A 25,170-nucleotide genomic window follows, 5' to 3' on the forward strand; every position below is an offset into this window, starting at 1 on the left:
GTTCAACACCCAGCCCCACTTCAGATGGCAGCTTGCGGGGAGGCAGTGGTGATGGCGCAAATGACTGGGTTCCCACCACCTGCATGTGAGACCTGGGTTGCGCTACTGGGCCCCAGGCATTGTAGGCATTTGGGGTGATCTGGTGTGTGGGAGCTTTGTCACCATCTCTGTCATTCAAATAAATATTTTAAATTTTAAATGTTTGAAGATTTATTTGGGTCCAACACTGTGGCACAGCAGATTAAGCCGCCGTTTGCAGTGCCAGCATCCCATGTGGGTGCTGGTTCGAGTCCTGGCTGCTCCTCTTCTAATTCAGCTCCCTGCTAATGTGCCTTGGAAAGCAATAGAGGATGGGTCAAGTGCTTTGGCCCCTGCACCTGCGTAGGAGACCTGGAAGAAGCTCCTGGCCCCTGGCTCCGGATCTGTGCAGTTGCAGCCATTTGGGGAGTGAACCAGCAGGTGGAAGACTCAGTCTCTCATTCTCTCTCTCTTTCTCTCTGCCTCTGTAACTCTGCCTTTCAAATAATTAATCTTTAAAAAATGCAAAGAAAGCATTTGATAAAATATAACATCCTTTCATGATAAAAACCTTAAGCAAATTGGATATAGAAGGGACATACCTCAACACAATGAAGACAATATATTACAAACCCAAAACCAGCATCATCTTGAATGGGGAAAAGCTGGAAGCAGTTCCACTAAGATCTGGAACCAGACAAGGAAGCCCACTCTCCCCATTGCTATTCAATATAGTTCTGGAAGTTTTAGTCAGAACCATTAAACAACAAAAAGAAATCAAAGGGATACAAATAGGAAAGGAAGAAGTTTAAATTATCCCTGTTTGCAGATGACATGATCCTATAAATAGGGGAACCAAAAGACTCCACTAAGAGGTTTTGGTTTTGGAACTCATAGTAGAGTTTGGCAAAGTTGCAGGATATAAAATCAGCACACAAAAATCAACTGCATTTGTATACACAGACAATACCATGGCTGAGAAAAGACTTGTAAGATCAGTCCCATTCACAATAGCTACAATGTGAAAATCACTAAAATGAAAATTACAGAACATTTAGGAAAGAAATAGAAGACACCAAAAAATGGAAAATTTTCCACGTTCATGGATTGGAAGAATTAGTATTGTTAAAATGTCTATACCACCCAAAGCAATTTACAGATTCAATGTGACCCCAATCAAAATACCAAGGACATTCATCTCAGATCTAGAAAAAAATGACCCTAAAATTAATATAGAAAAGCAATGTAACTAAAGCATGTAACTAAAGCACTATTAAACAATAAACTTGGAGGCATCACAATACCAGATTTCAAGACATATTACAGAGCAGTTATAATCAAAACAGCCTGGTACTGGCACAAGAATAAACATGTGGACCAGTGGAACAGATTAGGGACTCCAGAAATTAATCCACTTATTTACAACCAATTTTTGACAGATAAGCTAAAATCATTCCCTGGAGAAAGGACAGTCTCTTCAACAAATGGTGCTGGGCATATTGGATCTCCACACACACAAGTATGAAACAAAACCTATACCTTATACCTACCCTATACAAAATTAACTCACAATGGATCACGGATCCAAACCTAAAACCAGAAACCATCAAATTACTAGAGGAAAACATAGGGGAAACACTGCGTGACACTGACATAGGCAAGGACTTCTTGGCCAACAACCTAGAAACACAAGCAACAAAAGCAAAAACAGATAAATGGGATTACATCAAGCTATTAAGCATCTACACAGCAAAGGAAATACACAAAACAGTGAAAAGGCAACCTACAAAATGGAAGAAAATATTTGCCAACTATACATCTGATAAAGGATTATCAATCCAGAATATATAAGGAGCTCAAGAAACTCATCAACAAAACACTCCAGTTAAGAAATGAGCTAAGGATATGAAAAGGCATTTTTCAAAGGCTGAAATACAAATGGCCAACAAACACATGAAGAGATACTCAGGATCACTAGTCATCAGGGAAACACAAATTAAAAACCACAATGAGGTTTTCCTTATCCCAGTTAGAATGGGTCGTCCAAAAAAATAAAAAAAATTACAAATGCTGGCGAAGATGTAGAGGGAAATGTACCCTAATACACTGTGTGAATGTAAACTAGTACAACCATTATGGAAGACACTAGGGAGATTCCTCTGAAATCTGAAAATAGACCTACCTATGACCCAGCCATTCCAGTCCCAGGAATTTATTCAAAGGAAATGAAATCAGCACATGAAAGTATTACCTGTACTCCCATGTCTATAGCAGTTCAATTCACAATAGCTAAAATATGTGATTAACTCAGATGTCCATCAACTGATGACTAGATAAAGAAATTGAGACAAATATCATGTTCTCCCTGACTTGTGGCAACTATATAAAGAGTAAAAAAAATATTTAATTTATGTCACTGAAATTGACATTCTGAAATTGTATTATTATTTTAGCCCTTGTCCATATTCCTGAGGAACAGTGGTTTTTCTACTAACTGTTGAATTCCTTATTTAATGGATTAAAGTTGTGATTATAAAGTAAATTTAAAGTATGTCATTGCAATAATCAAAAGAAAAGGAAGGAGGAGGAAGGGTGAAGTGAGGGAAGTTGGGAAGTATCATTATGTTCCTAATACTGTGTATATGAAATACATGAAAATTGTTACATTTATATAAATAAAAAAGCAATACTCCAGTGCTTTATCTTTAGTTTTAAGAGATTATCTGCATTTTCTTCTGTTATAAACTTAAAAGTTATCCTCCCATTTATTTAGATTTGCTTATTATTTGGCAATCAAAGCATTAAACAATGACAATTTTCGCTCTCAATCCTTAATATTATATTCATGATATTTGTGACTGTTCAGCTTTCTCATGGAGAAAAAGAAATCTAGGTATAAACCTTTACATCATCCACCTCCTAGTCCTACAGCACAATTTTTACTGATACATGGGCAGTTTCTACACAGTGAGCAGAGAGAGGGCAACAGCAGTGACTGAAGGGCCAGTTCTGTGAGTCAAGAGTTATGGTCCTTGATCCACTGCTCAATCCATTTCAAGATCTGACTTATGTTCTCCTCTAGTTCTTCTGGTTTATTGCTGGGCAACTGATGCACAATTTCTTCCTTGTACGACTCCATTGCTTCTTCATAAAGAACTTGAAAAATCTCACACTGAATATTGTCATTTAGTTTCTTCTCACTATAACCCCTGGAAGGCAAAGAGAAATTAAGCAAGAAAAAAGCAAATTGATTGTTAACAGGTATGAACTGGGGTTTTAGGAACATACCAGAAACTGGACATTTTGAATACAAGAAAAATCATATAAAAATACTTCTCACAGTCTCTTTACAGACTGGCATCTATAAAGAGACTTCCTTGACATAACAGCTAAACTGAAGATCACGAGACCAACATTTAGTTTCCCTCCTTTTGATTTGTCAGCCCCTCTATTAATAACCAATCAGGGAGCCAGTGCTGTGGCATCACTGGTAAAGCTGCCACCTGCAGTGCCGGCATCCCATATGGGCACCGGTTCGAGTCCCGGCGGCTCCATTTCCAATCTAGCTCTCTGCTGTGGCCTGGGAAAGCAGTGGAAGACAGCTCAGGTCCTTGGGCCCCTGCACCCACGTAGGAGACCCAGAAGAAGCTCCTGGCTTCGGATCAGCCCAGCTCTGGCTGTTGCGGCCGATTGAGGAGTGAACCAGTGGATGACGATCCCTCTCTCTCTGCCTCTGCCTCTCTATAATTCTGCCTTTGAAATAAATAAATTAAATCTTAAAAAAAAAATAACCAATCAGTAACCACGAGAACCTGTGTACCTCAAACCAGATGATCAGTCATGAGATAAGGAAAATGAAATGCATATGATAAAGAATACCATACGTGGGGGCTGGCACTGTGGCTCAGTGCTAAAGTCTCTAATTGCAGCACTAGCATCCCATAATGGGCACCAGTTTGAATCTAGGCTGCTCTACTTCCAATCCTGCTCCCTGCTAATGTGCCTGAGAAAGCAGAGGAGGATTGCCTAAGTGGGTGGGTCCCTGCACCCACATGGCAGACCCAGAAGAAGCTCCTGGCTCCTGGCTTTGGACCAGCTCAGCTTCGGCCATTGTGGCCATTTGGGGAATGAACCAACAGATGGAAGATCTCTCTCTATCTCCTCCTCTCTCTCTAACTCTGCCTTTCAAATAAATAATCTTAAAAAAATATATCATATACTAATTGGATACTTGATTGCATAAATGTATCTGTACTTTCCCAATTTCAAAGACAGAAAAAAATAAATTATGTGATCATTAAGGCAGATGCAAATTACCCAACTAGCTAGCTAGTTAAAAAATTACAAAATCATACTCAAACTTGTATGAATCATAATTAAATTGAATTATTTAAAAGATGACTGCTTTTATGAAAAGACAACCCATACAATGGGAGGAAATATTTGCAAATCATATATCTTTTTTTTTTTTAAATTTTTTTTGACAGGCAGAGTGGATAGTGAGAAAGAGAGAAACAGAGAGAAAGGTCTTCCTTTTTGCCGTTGGTTCACCCTCCAATGGCCGCTGCGGCCGGCGTATCGCGCTGATCCAAAGCCAGGAGCCAGGTGCTTCTCCTGGTCTCCCATGCGGGTGCAGGGCCCAAGCACTTGGGCCATCCTCCACTGCCTTCCCGGGCCATAGCAGAGAGCTGGCCTGGAAGAGGGGCAACTGGGATAGAATCCGGCGCCCCAACCGGGACTAGAACCCGGTGTGCCGGCGCCGCAAGGCGGAGGATTAGTCTGTTAAGCCATGGCACCGGCCTGCAAATCATATATCTTAAAAGGGATTTGCATCTAAAATATACTAAAAACTCTTATAACTTAGTGATTAAAAGACATGTAACCCAGTTAAAATTGAGGAAAGATCTGGATATTTCTCCAAAGAAAATACACAAATGGCTAATAAACACATGAAAAGATGCCCAACATCTTTAACTATCAAGAAAATACAAATCAAAAGCCACAATAAGGGGCCAGTGTTGTGGTGCAATGGGTTAAGCCTCCACCTGTGATACCAGTGGCATCTTGTATCAGAGTACTGGTTCCAATCTAGTTCCCTGTTAATATGCCTGGGAAAGCAGAGAACATGGCCTAAGTATGTGGGCTCCTGCCGTCCCCATGAGAGATCTGGATGGAATGCCTGGCTCTTGGCTTCAGCCTTGTCCCAGCCCTGGATGTGGTGGCCATTTGGGGAGTGAATCAGCAGATGAAAGATCTCTGTCTCTCCCTGTCACTCTGCCTTTCAATAATTAAATCTTTAAAAAAAAAAAAAAAAAGTAAAAAATAAAAGATGGTTAACTTTACAACTACTTCAATCGTTAAAAACAAAAAAAAATGTTTTTTAAATATTTATTTTATTTATTTATTTGAAAGAGTTACAGAGAGAGGTAGAGACAGAGAGAGAGGTCTTCCATCCACTGGTTCACTCCCCAGATGGCCGCAACGGCCCGAGCTGCGCCAATCCAAAGCCAGGAGCTAGGAGCTACTTCCGGGACTCCCACACGGGTGCAGGGGCCCAAGGGCTTGGGCCATCTTCTACTGCTTTCCCAGGCCATAGCAGAGAGCTGGGACTAGAATTGGCATCCATATGAGATGCTGGCACTTCAGGCCAGCGCTTTAACCCACTGTGCCACAGCACCGGCCCCAACAAAAATATTTCTTAGCTCTCTCAGTTGTTTGATACCTTAGTCCTTGACTATTTATAGTAACAGGACATATACACCATATGCTCTATATTGCTTCTATGCTCAAAAACTTTCAATGCTTTTCACCGCCTAAAGAAAAAAGGTGAAAGTTTTAGGTCCAGCCCCAATCTAATTTTCTCTGTACCTTTGCTAGTATGCTCCTTTGTGCAGTGTACAAGCGTCTCATCTAACAGTGGTTAGTCAGTGAGAACCACAAATTCCAAACCTGACTTCAGGCAAAGTCCTGGAGCTTCCTTGAGAATGCTTTCCATATTCCTCTAGAATCTCCATCTGCTCACACTGTGGCTCAAGACAGTACAAAAAAAAGTTTTTCCTAAAAATTTCATTTTTGGGGGCCGGTGCTGTGGAACAGTGGGTAAAAGCCCTGGCCTGAAGCGCTAGCATCCCATTTGGGCTCCAGTTCGAGTCCCAGCTGTTCCTCTTCCAATCCAGCTCTCTGCTGTGGCCTGGGAAAGCAGTGAAAGATGGCCCAGGTCTTTGGGCCCCTGCACCCACATGGGAGACCTGGAAGAAGCTCCCAGCTCCTGGCTTTGGATTGGCGCAGCTCGGAACGTTGTGGTCATCTGGGAAGTGAACCAGCAGATGAAGACTTCTCTGTCTCTACCTCTCTCTGTAACTCTGTCTTTCAAATAAATAAAAATAAATCTTTGAAAAAAATTTTTTTTCTGGTTATATCAAATCTGTTCTATTGATAAGATTAACCAAAGTGTGGGAACTGCAGGCTGGCCACCTGTGGGAACCTCCTCTACATAGCTTGCAGCAATCGGTGGACCACAAGTCCTACGAAAACAACCAGGTGAAACAGTTGAAACAGAATGGACTCTGCATAAACAACTAGGAGGAACCAGGTGAAACAGATGAACTTTCGACCTGAGGCTATACGTGCCCTTTCATCTGATTGGACGACATTAACATAAACTGCACGTGAAGAGAACCGCTGTTGGCTGTGGAGCACATGCTCCACGGGACTTGGGATATAAAGGGACATTGGGATCTGGGTGGGCGGCCTCTCCTCCTCTTTTCTCCTCTCCCCTTGCCCTTTCCTTCTGTCTCCATGAATAAAGTTCCTTGAGAACCGAGAAACAGTGACTGCGTTGGATCCTTGCTGGTGAGGGTCCCACACCGAAGTATTTTTTTTTCTTTTTTAGAGGCAGAGAAAGAGAGGAGGGGAGAGAGAGAGGCCTTCTATCCACTCGTTCACTCCCCACATCCGAAGCCAGGAGCTTCCTTGGGGTCTCTCATGCAGGTGCAAGGGCCCAAGGACTTGGGCCATCTTCTGCTGCTTTTCCAGGCCATAGTAGAGAACGGGATGGAAAGTGGAGCAGCCGGGACTTGAACCAGCGGGATGCCGGCAGTTTAGGTGGCAGATTTCCCCGCTATGCCACAGCGCCGGCCCCAGAAGTATTTCTTAAACGTTGTGAAATATTTATCTTGTTAGGTTTTTTTTTTTTTTTTTTTTTTTTATCATCTCCATTTCTGGGGTAGGAACAATCTGAGTGAGTAATGTTCATCCAGTTAGCAAAGAATAAGTTACTGGCTGGGCTGTTTGCCTAGGAAGAGTTTATTTTACATCAAGGAAAAAGCATGGCTAACTGGCATGCCTACACAGCATATTTTAGTGAATCAAACTGCCAGTTGGGATACCTGCTTACTGAGTTAGAAATGCTTGCTTGTGTTTTACAAACATACCTGTTTGTCTTAGATTCAGAATGATGGTACAGGATTTGGCTTGTAACAAACCAGAGTGGTCACACTTCCAAATAAAATCATTTACCACAATAGTACTGGCCAATTTCAGGAACCTGAATATAAGTTTATATTATGCTTTAACACTTACATGTTTGTCCTTTCTTACCTTGTTTCCAGTCTTTTGTACAACACACTGGTATCTGTTCTCAGCACAAAAACTATATGAAACCAACGTTCAGGGAAGAAATCACAGCCGTGGTAATCAACAATAACTCCACCATCTCTCATTTGGTTATCTAACTCATCTATTACCTATAAAAGGTGAAAAATAAACCTGAGGTCAACTCTCCTATTAAATTCAACAAATGCACACTTTATGAAAAGTCATACTTACTCTATCTTCATCTAAAATGGGACAATTATACTCTTCGTCAAAGCCATCATATAATTCACCTACAAGAGAATTATTAGCTTGTTAAAATTGTAATTTCTAAGTAACTTTCAGTAATAGGAAAAGAAATATAGCATGAATTAGTCTTTCAGATATACTGAAAAGAGGCCACTAATACAACAGATGTCACGTGAATATCAAATATAAACAGCAATACTGACAAATTAGAATTTTGTATGGAGGGTAATATGGGTAGCAAAACAAGTGTATCTAAAACTGTTTTAAATACTAATTCAAGGGGCTGCCACCTGTGATGCCAGCATACGCTATGGATCCCAGTTTAAGTCCCAACTGCTCCACTTCCAATCCAGCTTCCTGCTAATGTGTCTGGGAAAGCAGTGGAAGATGGCCCAGGTACTTGAGCCCCTGCACCCATGTGGGACACCCAGAAAAAGCAGCTCCTGGCTTCGGTCTGGCCCAGCCCTGGCAATAGCAGCCATCTGGGGAGTGAACCAGTAGATGGAAGATCTGTCTGTCTCTCCCTATGTAACCATGCCTTTCAAATAAATAAAAGTAAATCTTAAAAAAAAAAAAAAACTAAAAAGGATGAATAACCAACTTTATAATTTGTGGGGCTATAAGAAGAGGACTGTGTTATTTTTGGCAAGTTACAGATTGGTGGAAAGAGGGAACACATGGAACAATACAAACATACACATTTAAGAACAGTTAAGGGGCTAGTGTTGCGGTGCAGTAGGTTAAGCCACTGCCTGCAATGTTGACATTCCCATATGAGTGTCAGTTCAAGTCCTGGTTGCTCCACTTCTGATCCAGCTCCCTGCTAATGCACCTGGGAAAGCAATGGTATCCTTGCCATCCATGTGGGAGATTTGGATGGAATGCAGTGCCACTGGGTTCAGCCTGGCCCAGCCTCAGATGTTGTGGCCAACTTAAAAGTGAACCAGCAGATGACAGATCTTTCCCCTCTCCCTCTTAATCTGTCTCTGCAATTATGCCTTTAAAATAAATAAATCTTTTTTGTTTAAAAAAAAAGAAAATAGATTAAGTTCCAAGTTTATTAGGCCAGTGATATGAAACTTAACAAACTTAACAACAAAGATATGAAACTTAAGTTATGAAACTTAGCAATTCCAGAAGCAAACCCCTGTCACTGAGCTCATATCTTCCTAGGAGCTGGGGAAGAAGTCAGTACTAAGATTCCCTGGGGGGCTGGCGCTGTGGCACAGTGGGTTAAAACACCAGCCTGCAGTGCCAGCATCCCATATGGGCACTGGATCAAGTCCCGGCTGCTCCACTTCCAATACAGCTCTCTACTATGGCCTGGGAGAGCAGTAGAAGATGGCCCAAGTCGTTGGGCCTCTGTGCCCACGTGGGAGACCCGGAAGAAGCTCCTGGCTCCTGGCCTTGGATCAGCTCAGCTCTGGCCATTGTGGACACTTAGGGAGTAAACCAGCAGAATGGAAGACCTCTTCCTTTCTCCCTCTTTCCCTCTCTCCCTCCCTCTCTCTCTCCCTCCCTCTCTCTCTCTCTCTCTCTCTCTCTCTCTGGCTATACCTCTCTCTGTAACTCTTTCAAATAAATAAAATAATTCTTTAAAAAAAAAAAAAATGATCCCCTGGGCAGTATCTTTACTTCTTGGTTTCTAGTTTCCCAAAAAGCCATTCTTCCCAAGAATTCGACAGTCACATTAAAAAGTCTTGATTGATGGGCAAAACTGTACAGAAGGCAAATTTAACATCAGAACTTTCCAACAATGACAGCTGGCTTTCAAAGAGAGGCTGATTCCAGGAGAGGAGACAGTAATCCCACCTTCTCTCTCCCTTATACATACCTAGAGTATATCTGCTCAAATGTAGGTAGGCTTAGGTCATCCTTTAGCCATTTCTAAAAGCACGTTAGTGTATATACTGTCTTCTCAACCTTTTCCCCTTAATATTTTGGTACAGGTAAAAATAAGCATGAGTTCTGAGGCGATAAGAGGGTAGTCTGAGGTTTCGTGGAGGGCACAGAGGCAGCTCTAACTCTGTCTTGCTTGGAGGACCTGTGGTCTGACCTGTATACATGAGCCATCTCTCTAGGCCTGCCTTACTTGGCTATTGCTCAGAAACTCTGATTAGCCTAAAAACTTAAACTGCCTTTGTGTTGGGGAAACTGGCTAACAATTTACTTTATACCACAAACTCCAAACAGATTAAAGAGCTAACATCATATTTCAAAGAAAACCAGTGAGAAATTCACCTAGAAAGAAATGATTCGTTCAACTTAATGAAGCAACAGACAACCCAAAAATGATCCATCATCAAAATGCCGAATCTCTGTTCAATGAAAGATAGCCAAACTTTTACAAAAGAAAAACCAGACTGTAGTATGACAAAGAGGACTGAAAGATAGATTGTGTAAAGACCTTAAAAATCAAAATAACAAAAGTAGTTCAATAAAGAAATACTAAGGAAAGAATTGATGGGGCTGGTACTGTGGCGTAGTGGGTAAAGCCACACCTGCAATGCCAGCATCTCATTTGGGCGCCAGTTTGATACCTGGCTGCTCCACTTCCAATCCAGCTTCCTGAAATGTTCCTGGGAAAGACGGTACAAGTGTTTGGGCCCCTGCACCAACATAGGAGACCCAAAAGCAGCTCCTGGCTTCGGCCTCTTTGGCCTAGTGCAGCCCTAGCCTTTACGGCCATTTGGGAAGAATCAGCAGATGGAAGATATAACTCTTTCAAATAAATAAATCTTAAAAAAAATTCACATAGGATAGAGAAGTAAAAAAAGACAATTCATGAACACACATGAAAAAAGTTAAATAAAAATGACCCTTTTTGTTATGTCATATTATTCGCAGATTTCCACTACCATTAATTCCTAATTAGAAAAATGATAAAGTGATTAAAAAGTTCAATAAAGAAATAATCAGGAGCTGGCACTGCAGTGTGGTGGGTAGAGCTGCTGACTTCAGTGCTAACATTCCACATGGTTGCCAGTTTGGGCCCTGGCTGCTCCACTTCCAATCCAGTTTCCTGTGATGCGCCTGGGAAAGTCCTTGGACCCCAGCACCCATGTGGGAGACCCAGATGAAGCTCCTGGCTTCAGATCAACCCAGGTCTGGCCATTATGGCCATTTGGGGAGTGAACTATAAGGTGGAAGCTCAATTGCTTGCTCTCTCTCCCCCTTTCTCTCTCTAACTCTGCCTTTCAGATAAATAAATCCTAAGAAAAAAAGAAATAATTTAAGTCTTGGTTTGTCAACTTCGTAAAACATACAATTAAAGTTAAATAATAAATAAGGGGTATTCGAGTTCATGGAAAATGTGTATTATGAAAAAAAATGAGGATTTCAAAATTTTTTTATGAAAATAAACATCTTTTAATTCTACCATAAACTCTTTGAAAAGTACCCTCATACTATATAGTCTAAATTAGGCAGCAACATTAAGTGTTATGCATAAAAATAATTCAAAGTTGTCTGCAGAAAAGCAAAGAGAAAAGTAAACTGGCAGAATTTGGAGAATTTTTCCATGTATTATGTTTTTTTTTTTTTTTTTCTTGACAGGCAGAGTTAGACAGTAAGAGAGAGAGAGAGACAGCAGAGAGAAAGGTCTTCTTTCTGTTGGTTCACCCCCCAAATGGCCACCACGGCCGGCATGCTACGCTGATCCGAAGCCAGGAGCCAGGTGCCTCCTCCTGGTCTCCCATGCGGGTGCAGGGCCCAAGCACTTGGGCCATCCACCACTGCCTTCCCAGGCCACAGCAGAGAGCTGGACTGCAAGAGGAGCAACCAGGAGAGAACCCGCGCCCCAATCGGGACTAGAACCTGGAGTGCCGGTGCCGCAGATAGAGGATTAGCCTAGTGAGCCGCAGAGCCAGCCATGTATTATGTTTATAATGCAGCTACACCTTAGTATGCATGGTGGACAGGTTCCAGCATGCTCCAAAGATCAAGTTCCTCACATAAAATGACTTATTTGCATATAACCTTCTGGAATCCTCTCATATACCTTAAATTATTTCTAGATAATTTACAATACCTGGTACAACATAAATTATATGCACAGTTATACTGTATTGTTTAGGAAACAATGACAAGGAAAATAGTCTGTACATATTAAGTACAGGGGCAATTTCTTTTCTTTTCTTTTTTTTTTTGACAGAATTAGACAGTGAGAGAGAGAGAGACAGAGAGAAAGGTCTTCCTTTGCCACTGGTTCACCCCCCAAATGGCTGCTATGCCCGGCGCACTGTGCTGATCAGATGCCAGGAGCCAGGTGCTTCTCCTGGTCTCCCATGCAGGTGCAGGGCCCAAGGACTTGGGCCATCCTCCACTGCACTCCTGGGCCATAGCAGAGAGCTGGACTAGAAGAGGAGCAACTGGGACAGAATCCAGTACCCCAACCGGGACTAGAACCCAGAGTGCCGGTGCCGCAGGTGGAGGATTAGCCTAGTGAGCCACAGCGCTGGCCAGGGCAATTTATTTTCAAAGAATTTTTTTTATTTGACATGCCAAGAGACAGAGTTCCCATCTTCTAGTTCTACAGCTTTGGATGGGTCAAGTAGGGCGCTAGAAACTCAATCCAAGCCTTTCACATGGGTGGTAGGGATTCAACCACCTGAGCTCATCACCTGCTGCTTCCCAGGGTATGTGTTAGCAGGAGGCTGAAATTGGAAGTGGCAAGGACTTGAACCCAGGCATAGCTTAACTACTGGGCCAAAAGCCTGCCCTGATATTTTTTCAAATATTTTTGATCTGCAGTTGGTTGAATCTGTGGACATGAGGGAAGAGCAACCTCTATTTGTTTTAAACAATGCCACAGAGACCCAAACAATATTTACAGCTGTTCTGCAGTGTGGTAATCTCAAGTAGATAATCATAAGATTCCTTCGTATACTAATTCCTTGATTCTAAAAGACTACTGAAATTTTTAAAGGTCTGTGCTGCCTAAAATAGACATTTATAGCATTATTACCTTTTAGAACCAAATTCCTTATATTGCAATGCAAAATTTCTTATGTTCATATATTTTAATACTTTAATCCAAAATTTTAAACATTCATTTCAAAAATATGTATCTGGGGGCCGGCGCTGTGGCGCAGCGGGTTAAAGGCCTTGCCTGAAGTGCTGGAACCCCATATGAGCACTGGTTCTACTCCCAGCTGCTCCTCTTCCAATCCAGCTCTCTGCTGTGGCCTGGGAAAGCAGTAGAAGATGGCCCTTGTCCTTTGGGCCCCTGCATCTATATGGGAGTCTCGGAAGAAGCTCCTGGCTCCTGGCTTCAGACTGGCACAGCTCTGGCCGTTGCGGCCATCTGGGATTGAACTAGAGGATGGAAGACCTCTCTCTCTGACTCTACCTCTCTGTATAACTCTTTCAAATAAATAAAATAAAAATCTTTAAAATAAAATATATATATCTCTGAATATATCAAATATCATATACCAGTGACCAAAAGGATAATGAGGATTTAATAGTGAACAAAACAAACAGGACAAATACAGCCCTTCCCTCAAAGAGTCTACATAAAATAAGAGAGCAGACAGATTACCTGGGAATTATACTATAACACAATGTTATGATTCATGGTGTTATGCAACAATAGGACTGTGACTTCACACAGACCTGGTCTATTAGAGAAAGCTTCCTGGAGAAGTGACTTCTGAGCAGACATGAGCAGTTAGCTAGGGGAAAAAAGAGGTAGAACAAAGTAGGCACCCGGCCCTCAAAGGACAGAGTATCAGAACGGTAAGAAAATAGGTGGAAAGGGGTCAAATAAGCTGTGGTCAGATCAAAAAGGAACTTTAAGGTTGTACTGATTTCAGACTTTATCCTAAAACAAGAGAAAAGCACTAAAGCTTTACAAGCATGAAATGACATCATCGATTTCCAAGTTTTTAAAAAATCATTTTGTTTAGCAGGTGGAGAATGAGGTAGAAGAAACCAAATCCAAAAAAGGCAGGGATACCTGATGGAGGCTACAAAAGAATTCTAGGTGATTATTATGGTCTGTTTGAGAATAGTTATCTATGGGGAATGGAGAGAAGTGGAGGGATTTTAAACTTCAAATGTCAAAGATGGTAAATTTATGCTACTTCAAAAAGGTTCCATTGCAAGTAAATCTAGTTATCTATGCAGATTTACTATAGCAGAGATCAAAAGCTTGATTTGGCTAAATGATTGCAAGATCAGAAAGTTAAATCTATTTCCTAAACAAAGCTTTATGGGTTACAGAAAATCCAGGTTAAAGATATGTTAATTGCAGGGGTGAGCATCTGTGCTGTGGTTCAGTCACTCCTTACGATGACCATAGACCATACTGGAGGGCCTGGTTAGGGTCCTGGCTTCTCCACTTCCAATCTAGTTTCTTGCTAATGCACACCCAGGGAGGAAGCAGATGATGTCTCAAGTACTTGGGTCCCTGCCATCCATGTGGGAGATCCAGATTGAGTTCTAGGCTCTTCGCTTTGGCCTGACCCAATCTAGCTGTCCCAGGCATTTGGGAAGTGAACCAGTAGACAGAAGATCTTTCCATCTTTACCTATATGCCTGTCTTTAAAATAAAAATCATACCAAAAAAGCTTTTAAAATGTTAATTGCAAAAAAACATTGATTACGGGACCTGACTTAAGTGGTTTTTCAAAAAAGATTTATTTATTTATTTGAAAGGCAGAGTTAGAGAGAGGCAGAGAGAGAGAGAGAGGTCTTCCATCTGCTGGTTCGCTCCCCAAATGGCCACAAAGGCTGGAGTTGTGCCAATCTGAAACCAGGAGTCAGGAGCTTCTTCCCTGGGTCTGCCCCACAGGTACAGGGGCCCAAGGACTTAAGCCATCTTCCACTCCTTTCCCAGGCCATGGCAGAGAGCTGGATTGGAAGTGGTGTAGCCGGGAGTTGAAGTGGCGCCTACATGGGCTGCTGGCACTGCAGGCGGCAGCTTTATCTGCTACGTCACAGCGCTGGCCCCTAATTATTTTTTAAAAATTTATTTATTTTGAAAGCAAAATTACAGAGAATCTTCCATCCACTGGTTCACTGCCAAATGGCCACAAGGAAGCAAGATGCCAAGAGCTTCTTCCAGGTCTCCATGGGTCCAGGGGCCCAAGGACATGGGCCATCTCCCATTGCTCTCCCAGAAGCACTAGCAGGGAGCTGGATCAGAAACAGAGCAGCTAGAACTGAAATGGGAGCTGACGTGGAATGCCAACACAAGCTGCAGCTTTACCTGCTATGCCACAGTGCTAACCACAGGTGGTTAATCCTTATATTAAAAGACCTTCTCAGTATTGTCAGTCAAACTATAAAATCATGACATTTTCCTTAAATCTGTTCCTTATAGTGGGAAGCTATATATTTAATTTTATGGTGCTGCCAATTATTAAGACATTTTCAGATCTCTTCCTTTGGAAATGAACTTACATTTACAACAAAAGGTCTGTAACTGTAACGCAATTAGTACATGCAGTTACAGTTCAGAGTGACTGAGTGTGGCATGGCAGGCAAAGCTGCCCCCTGCAGTTCCTGCATCCTATATGGGGACTGGTTCATGCTCCCACTACCCCACTTCCTATCCAGCTCCCTGCTATCGCCTGGGAAAAGCAGCAGAGGATGGCCCAAGTGCTTGGGCCCCTGCTTCCCATGTGGGAGACCTGGAAGCTTCTGGCTCCTGGCTTCAGCCTGGCTCTGCTCTGGCCATTGCAGCTATCTGGGGAGTGAACCAGCAGATGGAAGATCTCTTTCTCTCCTCTCTGTAACTCCTTCAAATGAGTAAATAAATCTTAAAAAACAAACAAAAAGACTGAGCGCTTTGCGCTTTGAAAACACGGATAACAGCACCTCCAGAGCACAGTATGCACAAACACATGGAGGTGGAAGATTCTGTTTAACAATAGTGTACTGTGAATACACTGAAAAGGAAACAAGCAAAGTGATGGCTGCTGACAATGCTAAAGGTAAATTGTAACCAGTTTGCAAAGACTGTAGTAAGAAATTCCAATCATGTCATTGTCTCTCTCCACCTTTTAAAGGAAATGAGAGTAGAAGAGGGATGAAGATACTACAGAGCTTGAGTAAGAGATTCTGGGATTCTAGGCACAGCACTATAGGACTGGGGGTAGAGGCCCTAGACAGGTATTTTAAGTCATTAAGACTCAGGGGGCCGGCACTGCGGCTCACTAGGCTAATCCTCCGCCTGCGGCGCCGGCACCCCAGGTTCTAGTCCCAGTTGGGGTGCTGGATTCTGTCCCGGTTGCTCCTCTTCCAGTCCAGCTCTCTGCTGTGGCCCGGGAGTGCAGTGGAGGATGGCCCAAGTTCTTGGGCCCTGCACCTGCGTGGGAGACCAGGAGGAAGCACCTGGCTTCTGATGGGCGCAGAGCACTGGCCATAGTGGCCACTTGGGGGGCTGAACCTACAGAAAAAGGAAGACCTTTCTCTCTCTGACTCTGCCTGTCAAAAAATAAAAAAATTAAAAAAAAAAAAAATCAGAGGTCAAGTGACTGTGTGGAGCCAGTGAAATGTGACTTGTTTTGTGGGAGACAGGAATCACTTGGGGACAAGTAAAATTGATGACTCAGAATGTTTGAAATAATTTGGAAAAACATGTCTGGGAACAGTCTAGTTACATCTAGGAGGGGTCTAGAAATTGGGAGTGACTACTCCTGGGTGAACGAAGATTACTAGAAGGGCAGAATTAAAAGATGGCTGCAGTGAAATCATGGGACAAAGAAGTGGGAAGGCGAGGATCCGCTGCAAAGATGAGGAGAGAGGACAATGGGGTTAGTCTCAGTCAGTGGTAACTGCTGAGGGGTTAAGAGGTTAGAGCAGGCATTTGCAAAGGGCCAGATAATAAACACTGCAGGCTTTTTAGGTTAGTCCTTTGGACTATTCAGAAACAGCAGTAGCTTATGAACCCTTGGGTTACAGATGCAAGATCTTCTTGTTGAGTACTTCAGCTATGCTTTCTATTTAAAATGGGTATAATGTCCAAGTATATAATTTTGCCTTGATCTCTGGGAATATGGAGTTAAGAGCAGACTCAAGACTAATAAAATGACGGCAAGAAAGTTAAAGATGCTACCAAGACTGTAATTAAATGTTTACATGCGGAAAATGGTATCAAACGAAGAGCACTCCCAAGAATAGGGTAAGAAAAGCATTCTGATGGTCACTCCACCCTCAGACTCCTAACAGTTTTATTGAGCTTAATTCTCAATATTTTTCCTGCCAAGGTTCCAACTGGATTAACGATGACCTCTTACAAGTAATATACAGAAATTCAACAGTTACAGTGGTAGTAAATTCCATTTAGAAATTTTTAAAACCAGGTTGTTGTTGTAAGCCTTATTTCTCTAGTTTCTCAATCTCCATACTATTGACACCTGGAATATGGTAATTTGTTAGGAGGGTGGAGTTATCTGGAATCACAGAATAAAAGAATTTTTTTTTTCTCTGAGGCTCAGATCCCATCTCATGAAATCAATTTATCAATAAAGCACAAAGAGGGCTGGAACTATATAAACAACCAACTAAAATGGTTTGAGTACAGGAAGGAGAGGACACAGTGAATACAGACAACCATGCCATAATGGCCTGTCCTTGGTCAGGTGTTACTATTCCCTTCAATGCTACTCACAGATTCTACAGATACTTCATTAAACTTAGAAATACTACTAAATTGAGTTGGTGAGAGTAAAACATGACTGCAATTGACTACAGGAACTTCCAGGACCAGCAGTGTGGTGCAGTGGTGCTTTGTCGTGCTGCCTCTTGCAATGCCAGCATCCCATATGGGTGCTAGTAGAGTTCAGGCCACTCCATTTCCAATCCAGCTTCCTGCTAATGTGCCTGGGACAGCAGCAGAGGATTGCCCAAGTGGTTGGGCCCCTGTACCCATGTGGGAGACCTAGATGAAGCTGCTGATTTCAGCCTAGCCCAGGCCCAGATGATGCAGCCATTTGGGGTGTGAACCAGCAGATAGAAGATCTAACTGTGCCTTTCAAATAAATAAATCTTTAAAAAAATCTGTAACTTTGAAATCATCTGTCAAAAATGCTAACACTTAAAAGTAAGGAACTTCACATAGGTATAAAATGGAGAATAAGTAGCAATGAACCAACACAAATAAATATCTAAGCATTATAAACTGCAGTCTAAACATCAGACTCGGATTAAAAATCAGTACGGGGTGAACATTTGGCATAATGGTTGAGACCCTACTTGGGATTCTCACATCCCATCCCAAGCTCCTGATTCCAGCTTCCTGCCAATGCACCTGGAGAACAGCAGGGAATGGCTCATATAGTTGTATTCCTCCCATCTATGTGGGACACCTGGACTGAGGTCCTAGCTCCTGGCCAGTCCAGACGATTGCACCAGCAAATGGGAGCTCTTTCAAACACGAACAAAAACTTACCTGCAAAACTAGAAAAAAAAACAACTTTAAAAGGAGGTGGGCATCACGGTTAAACTGCAGCTGGGAATGCCCATATCCCCTATCAGAGTGCCTGGAATTGAATCCACCTCTGCTTCAGATCCAGATCATTTCCTGCTAATGCACCTGGAAGGAATACTTGGGTCTTTGCTACCCACATGGGAGACCTGGATGGAATTCCTGGCTCCTGGCTTCGGCCTGGCCCAGCTCAGGCTGTTGCAGGCACTTGTGGAGTAAAACAGCAGATAGAAGAACTCTTTTTCCCTGTGCCTTTTAAATAAACAGAACTTTTTTAAAAAGCAAAGAGAAACCAAAAGATGCCCAGGGTCCTTAAATATAACCAATGCTACATAGAAGTTGGGGGAAGCAGGGTCACCGCCTGTGACCCCTGTATCCCATATATGGTTCAAGTTCCAACTGCACCACTTCTGATTCAGCTTCCTTTTAATGCACCAGGGAAGGCAGTCAAAGATGACCCAAGTACTTAGGGGACCTGGCACCCACATGTGAGACCCAGATGGGGTTCTAGGCTCCTGGTTAGAACCCAGGCAGTTGAGGTCATTTGGGGAGTAAACCAGCAGACTAAGAGCTTAACTCTACTTTTCAAATTAATAAATAAATAAATATTTTAAGAAAAAATAAGTTAGTTTATTAAACGTTGAGGAATTAAGATAAACCCAGAAAAGAGGATTCACTATACATGAAAACCTTCAAGTGGTCTCTCCACAAGTCACAGTTATACTTCAACAATGTGGGAAAATACACCCTAAGAATGTGTTCTCCAGAGGACATATTATGATCTAAGCATCTGAAGACATTAGAGGTTACATGTCAATGGTTAACGGACTACAACAACTTGAAGTTATTACAACTATTACTCCTGTTAACAATGCACAAAAACTGCATTTTTAAAAACAATCGCCACAGTACCAATAATCAAACAGATAAACAACTTTATTTTTTACACTTAAAGGCTGATGAAAAACCACTACTAATCTTATTAAAGAAAATCCAACATTTCAACTGAAAACTATACTTATATATACTTAAATACTATACAGGTTTTCTCAAACACAACTTGAAAACATCAAACATACTTGTTTAATTTCAGTACAATGGATTCAAGACCAAGTACACATTACATGCATCAAGGTTAGATTACAAATTATCATAGTCATCATCATCATCATCATCATCGTCATCATCATCTTCACGTTTTCTTTTCAATGCATTTGATTCATTGCCAGTATTCTGTGATGATACCATATTAGTGGTAATAAGAATGTTTTTGGACCCAATTAATGATGGATTAATCAGAACATTCTGAACTGCTGATGTTGCAGGAATTGATGCTTTTACAGCAGGTGACTGTGAAGCAGGCATCTGTACTGTAAACCTTTGTCCTGTGAGGGACATTGGAGTAGCTACTTTAGTTGAAACAGACATGGTTTGTGGAGTTGGTGTGCCTAGTGTAGGAGTACTTGGTCTGCTAGTAACTGACCCAACACTTAACCGCGGAACCGTTATTCTTCCTGCAGAAGTAGATGCCTTTTTTTGTAAAGACTTAAGCCTATAGTTCGGAGCTGTTAAGCAGTATCTATCAGGTGGCAATCTAGGACCTGAATATGGTTTGATCAATGGCAAAGGGGTTTGATTTCTTTGCCTTGCAATATCTAATAAAAAATCTCTTGGGGGAGGAGAAGTAAAAGACTGGTCAGCACGACACTGGATTGCCAATCGCACATCATCTGCATCAACAGTAGCTTTCTTAGCATGGCTCGAATAAATTTTTGCATCATCTAGAATTGTGGTCACATATCGGAATGCAAACTCCAACATCTGATTTATAACTCTTGGCTCATATTCTGTAATCCCCATATCCTTCAGGATTTGTGCCATCATCTGTGCATCTTTCGGCATGCTCTTGGGAGAAGCCATCTTGCCAGACTCCATGATATCCGGTGATCAAACTTTAGATCATTTGAAAAAAATATGTATATTAGATCAAACTGAAAAACTTCAGTAGCAACTTCTAGGAACTTAGTTTTTTTAAATATGCGTTATATCCTTTAAAAAATAAATTTAAATTTTAAAACATGTTAAATATTTTTAATTTCAACAAGACACACTTAAAAGTTTCCTTTACTTACACTTACTGAGTTCCTACCCTGTTAAAAATCATTCTACAGTATAAAAAAATGAAGACAAAAATAAAGGACTAACTAAAAAACTAGGGGAAAATATGGTTAAATCTGTAAAAACATGCACTATTTTGAAATAATCTAATACCATAGAACAATCATATTCTACTGCTTGAATTCAAAATTAATCTTTCTAATGTTGTCAATTTACTCACTGTCCTTCTATATATGCGTGGCATCACCCAAACCTCTCTCTGTGTTTGTCCAACTCAAAACATTCTCCTTCTGCTTCATATTCAGATCCCAAGTCCCAATTTCTTCATGGAAGCCTTCCCAATTATTTCTACTCACAAGAATTGCTAGCCAATTTGGGGAGAAGGAGGTGGAAATAATCAAAATAAAAAGGACACAGTATTGGACACTTAGTATCTTCTTTTTCTGTAGGCCCCCAACAGCACAAATTCCATAATAGGAATCTGTCTCTGCTTTTGTACCCTCTCACAATACCTAACAGTACCAATAATTCCACTAGCCGACTGCAAGAAAAAACAAAAACAAAAATCCAACACTAAAGCATCCCCTTACCTTCTCGAGCTAAATCACCCACATTAACGTATTTCAGTCCTGATCTTGATGCAAGTTCTTTGCCTAGTGTGGTTTTCCCAACCCCTGGAGTACCTGTAAGACAAATCACAGAAAAATACCTATGAAATACTATTATAGACTTCAACTACTTCTACCCTTCATAAGGTTCTTAACAACTTTCCTACTAAGCAACCAGATGTGAATATACAAAACCACTTAATCAAAATCTCCCAGGGCAGGTGTTTGTAGAGGTTAGGATGCCCACCTCCCGTGTTTGAGTTTAGACTAAGTTCAGTATTTGGCTCTGACTCCTGACTTCAGCTTCCTGCTAATGCAAATCCCAGGAGGCAGAGGTGATTGCTCAAGTATCCAGGTAGCATAACTGAGTTGACTTCCTGGTTTCTGCCAGCACAGGCATTTGGGGAGTGAATCTGTGGATGAGAACATGCATGAGTGCTCTCCCGAATTAAAAAAATTTTCTGCAAAAAATTTCTGGATGTCAGAATAACGCAATGTTTCTCCATGGGTGGGAATACAAATTTTGACTGCTGCCACCAATGTCAGACTGCCCAGAATAAAATCAGCCACCTCAATCAATTACTGTCATTTATTTGCTTTTATTTTAAAAGATTAAGAAATTGTTCATTGGCCGGTGCCGCGGCTCACTAGGCTAATTCTAAACCTGCGGCACCGGCACTCCAGGTTCTAGTCCCGGTTGGGGCGCCAGATTCTGTCCCGGTTGCTCCTCTTCCAGTGCAGCTCTCTGCTGTGGCCCAGGAGGGCAGTGGAGGATGGCCCAAGTGCTTAGGCGCCTGCACCCGCGTGGGAGACCAGGAGGAAGTACCTGGCTCCTGGCTTCGGATCAGTGCAGTGCGCCAGCCGTAGCGGCCATTTGGGGGTGAACCAACAAAAGGAAGACCTTTCTCTCTGTCTCTCTTTCTCTCACAGTCTAACTCTGCCTGTCAAAAAAAAAAAAAGAAGAAGAAATTGTTCATGGAACAAACCTTAGTCTGGGAGCCACTGTAACTAGTCTTTTGCATGCCTTTCCAAAGAAGTCCTATGCATGTATGTCTACATACAGAAGTAGGTGTATATAGCATATCATATGTGCAAAAACACACATGCCACTTGTATTGCCTTTTACATAAACGGTAATACTATGAATTGTTCTATTCCTTTCCCCTTTTACTTCTAAAACAATTATATTCCAAGATAATCAAACGCATAATTTTCAGCAGCTCACGTTTAATGATACTTTAATGATTATATCTGAGTATCATTAACATGTACAAATCCAATCTCCACATGCAGAACATTTAACTCATGTCTACTATATTATACCAAGTCTGAACCCTGGCTTCAATTTTCATTAAAATATTTACACCAGTTTTTTTTTACAGCATTAATCAGGACACTAATCCATGCAAATTAGATGCTGCAAAATCTTCATCATAATGAATCTCACAGGCTAAAAACTCATTAGTTGAGGGGCTACTGTGCAGCACCTAGAAACAGTATTTGTGGGCTGCCAAAAATGTTAACTTTCGTTAAATGTTGGGAGGAAAAAAAAACTTTTCAGGGTTCAGGGCTGTGGAGTAGGGGTAAGGCCGCTGCCTTCCACTCCAGCATCCTATATGAATGCCTGTGGTGTCTGGCTGCTCCACTTCCAATCTGGCTCCCTGCTCACGGCCTGGGAAAAGCAGTGGCAGATGCTCCAACTGCTTGGGCCCCTGCCACCCATGTAGGAGACCCGGATGAAGCGCCTGGTTTTGGCCTGGCTCAGCCCCTGCCATTGCGGCCATAACGGGAGTGAACCAGCGCAGCAGATGCAAGATCTGTGTCTCTTCCCTCTCTCTAACTCTTTCAAATAAATAAATCTTCACACACACACAAAAAAGCCACAACTCTTCACAATCTCTTAATTTTTCGATACGCTCCATCTACATCCATTAGATTTCTCCACGAACGGCGCACGACGCTCTTAGCGGAAACGTTTTCAGACCTAGAGGACCAGCATTCTAGTCGCCTTCGCTGGCCCCGGGCACACCCAGTGGGTCAGTGTCCGGGACCCGAAGGGGCTCACGAGCAGCCGGGAACTCCACAGCGTTCGTTCCCTCACGAGAGCCACCATCACAAAGGGAGGCAAAGCGCCTCCGACCCTAACCCAGTACACGGCCACAGTCACTACACACGCTCCGCCACGCCGCCAGCACCCGGACCCGCCCTCCAAAACCCGATCCGGGTGGCGTTCCTCAGAGGCAAAGATCCAGGGCGGCCCGGGAAGGCCCAAGACGCGAGGCCTCCGCCATGGCCGACACGCTTCCTCACGTTACCTTGAGAGAAACCTCAAAAGCAACCCTACCGAAGACTCAAAGCTCACTTTCCAAGCAGAACACCAGGGTCACAAAGATAAAGAAGCCTGTCCACAAAGGAGCGCCCGTTATCGGCCGGCTTCCCCGCACCTCAGCGACCGGCGTCTGGCCAACCGCCGCGACGTCCCGCGGCCCCGCCCCCCGCCTCCGCGCCGCCGCCGGCCGGGTCCTGAGGCCCCGGCGCCCGGCGCGCCACGCGGCCCCCGCCAGCGCCCGCTGGAACCCGGAGCGCCCCACCGCGGGCGCCTGGAGCCCCCCGCGCGCCCCCTCCCCGCCGCGCGCCCTGACCGGTGAGCAGAATGTTCGGCAGCAACATAGTCGTCCCGGCGGCCACTCCGAGCGCCTCCTCTCCGCGCGTCCTACGCACCGTGAGGAGGAGCCGGAAGGGGCGGGCAGCGGCCGGCGCCAGCGGCCCCGGGGTCCTCGAGGCCGTGCCGGGCGCCCGCTCTCGACCCATCTCCGCAATCCCAGCCACCGCCAGCGGTTACCTGGGCTTCTGTGACACGCTTCCGTGGCGTGAATGGAGGCAGGGACCCAGCTCGCATCCGCGCTCCGAGTCAGGCAGTGCGCTGGATGCCTAAGTCACTCGCGCGTCTGGCGCCCCCGCCCTTCGGGCCGCGTCGCCGAAGCGCCGACGGGTCTGGAAGGTCCCCGGGAGGCGGGACCCCCGAGAGGCTCGGTGCCGAGCCCGGGGAGGGTCGGGTGGCTACCCTAACACCGGAGCCGACCCTGCGCTCCTTGGCTCCTCTCCGCCCACGAGGGGAATGCAGCTCCCGGAAAGTAAGGCCGTCGCGGCTGTGGCCGTGTTTTCTGTGTGTGTCCTAGACTCGCGAGTCCATCTCTGCCTCCATGCTCTCCCGTCCCATCTGGGACGAGAGAGACAGGATTGCGGTGCCCTGGCCTGGAGCGGGGACCGACGAGCTCAGCCTGGCTCCCGGCTGATTGCAGGATGACGTTGAACGAATGTCTGAGCTCAGGACCGGCTGTGCAGTGTGTGGGGTGGTGGTGGGTGGGCTCCGGGTAGTCCTGAACGTCTCTTCTGCCTCTGACATCTAATTTCAGGAAACGGGCATCGTCGGTGACAGTTATCTGCTTTTCAAAGGAGGTAATTGTCGGTCTCATTTTCACTGAGCGGCTGCAGTTCTGACCTGTCGACTACATTGAATCGATTTTTTTTTTTTTTTTTTTTTTTTTTTTTTTTTTTTGCGCTACTGTGCATTGTTGATAGTTGTCTACTCTCAGGCGACCTGGGGAGGGCGAGTGATTGCCAGTGTGTAGAAGTGTGCCTCTCTATAAGATAGTCCAGTACACCTTCCCAGGGTGCAAGTTTGTTGGCCTTGAAAATCGTTCCTCCTGGCTACCCTAAAATAGTTGAATTTACTTCTTTGCATAAGTATTGACGAATTACGCAAATCGGAAAGTAGTGTTGCCAACACATTTTCTAATAGCGTGCTCAAATGAAGTTCTAGAAAAACTGACACTAAGATTCAAATTTTTTATTCAAAGTAACTGATATGTCTGAATTCATTGTGTCTTGCCTTTTTTGAAATTTTAGAAATGAAGATCTAATAACTTGCAACGAATTGGAATAAAGGAATAGTTTAATTTTTGGTGTTAAAACCTTCTCAGATAGAATTGCCTGTTTTTTCTTTTTGAGAAAAGGTCAGCACCCAAATATGTTGTTGTGTTTTCTCATAAAGAACCACAGATAGATTCATTTTAACTTGTTTTCACATTCTGATTTTTCTCCTGTTTACCATGCTTTCTTTCACTAGTTCTTGAGCCTTGATGTTGT

General features: G+C 43.2%; 3 protein-coding genes across 5 annotated transcripts in view; 1 reads left to right on the top strand and 2 right to left on the bottom strand.

The window, feature by feature from the left end:
- Positions 1–23,761, bottom strand: AK6 (adenylate kinase 6). Its single transcript, XM_062212198.1, has 5 exons — positions 23,664–23,761; positions 21,004–21,096; positions 7,846–7,904; positions 7,618–7,763; positions 1–3,227 (listed from the first exon to the last, which is right to left on the bottom strand). Exons 1-5 carry the CDS (start codon positions 23,689–23,691, stop codon positions 3,035–3,037), a joined length of 519 nt encoding a protein of 172 aa, XP_062068182.1. The 5' UTR covers positions 23,692–23,761; the 3' UTR covers positions 1–3,034.
- On the bottom strand, positions 18,904–21,093 carry TAF9 (TATA-box binding protein associated factor 9). The gene is made up of 2 exons (XM_062212197.1): positions 21,004–21,093; positions 18,904–20,247 (listed from the first exon to the last, which is right to left on the bottom strand). The coding sequence occupies exon 2, from the start codon at positions 20,228–20,230 to the stop codon at positions 19,436–19,438; it is 795 nt and encodes a 264-aa protein (XP_062068181.1). The 5' UTR covers positions 20,231–20,247; positions 21,004–21,093; the 3' UTR covers positions 18,904–19,435.
- A 255-nt stretch (positions 23,762–24,016) lies between the features above and the next one.
- RAD17 (RAD17 checkpoint clamp loader component) overlaps positions 24,017–25,170 on the top strand; it is a 39,817-nt gene continuing 38,663 nt past the window's right edge. For 2 of the 3 annotated variants that reach the window (XM_062212200.1, XM_062212203.1), the window contains exon 1: positions 24,017–24,155. In XM_062212200.1, coding sequence (XP_062068184.1) covers positions 24,140–24,155 — 16 coding nt within the window. In that variant the 5' untranslated portion in view covers positions 24,017–24,139. Of the gene's footprint in view, positions 24,156–24,437; positions 24,481–25,170 lie in introns of all 3 variants that reach the window. The other variant, XM_062212202.1, reaches the window with a different exon arrangement.

The sequence above is a fragment of the Lepus europaeus genome, chromosome 15 (assembly GCF_033115175.1).
Source record: "Lepus europaeus isolate LE1 chromosome 15, mLepTim1.pri, whole genome shotgun sequence".
NCBI lineage: Eukaryota > Metazoa > Chordata > Mammalia > Lagomorpha > Leporidae > Lepus > Lepus europaeus.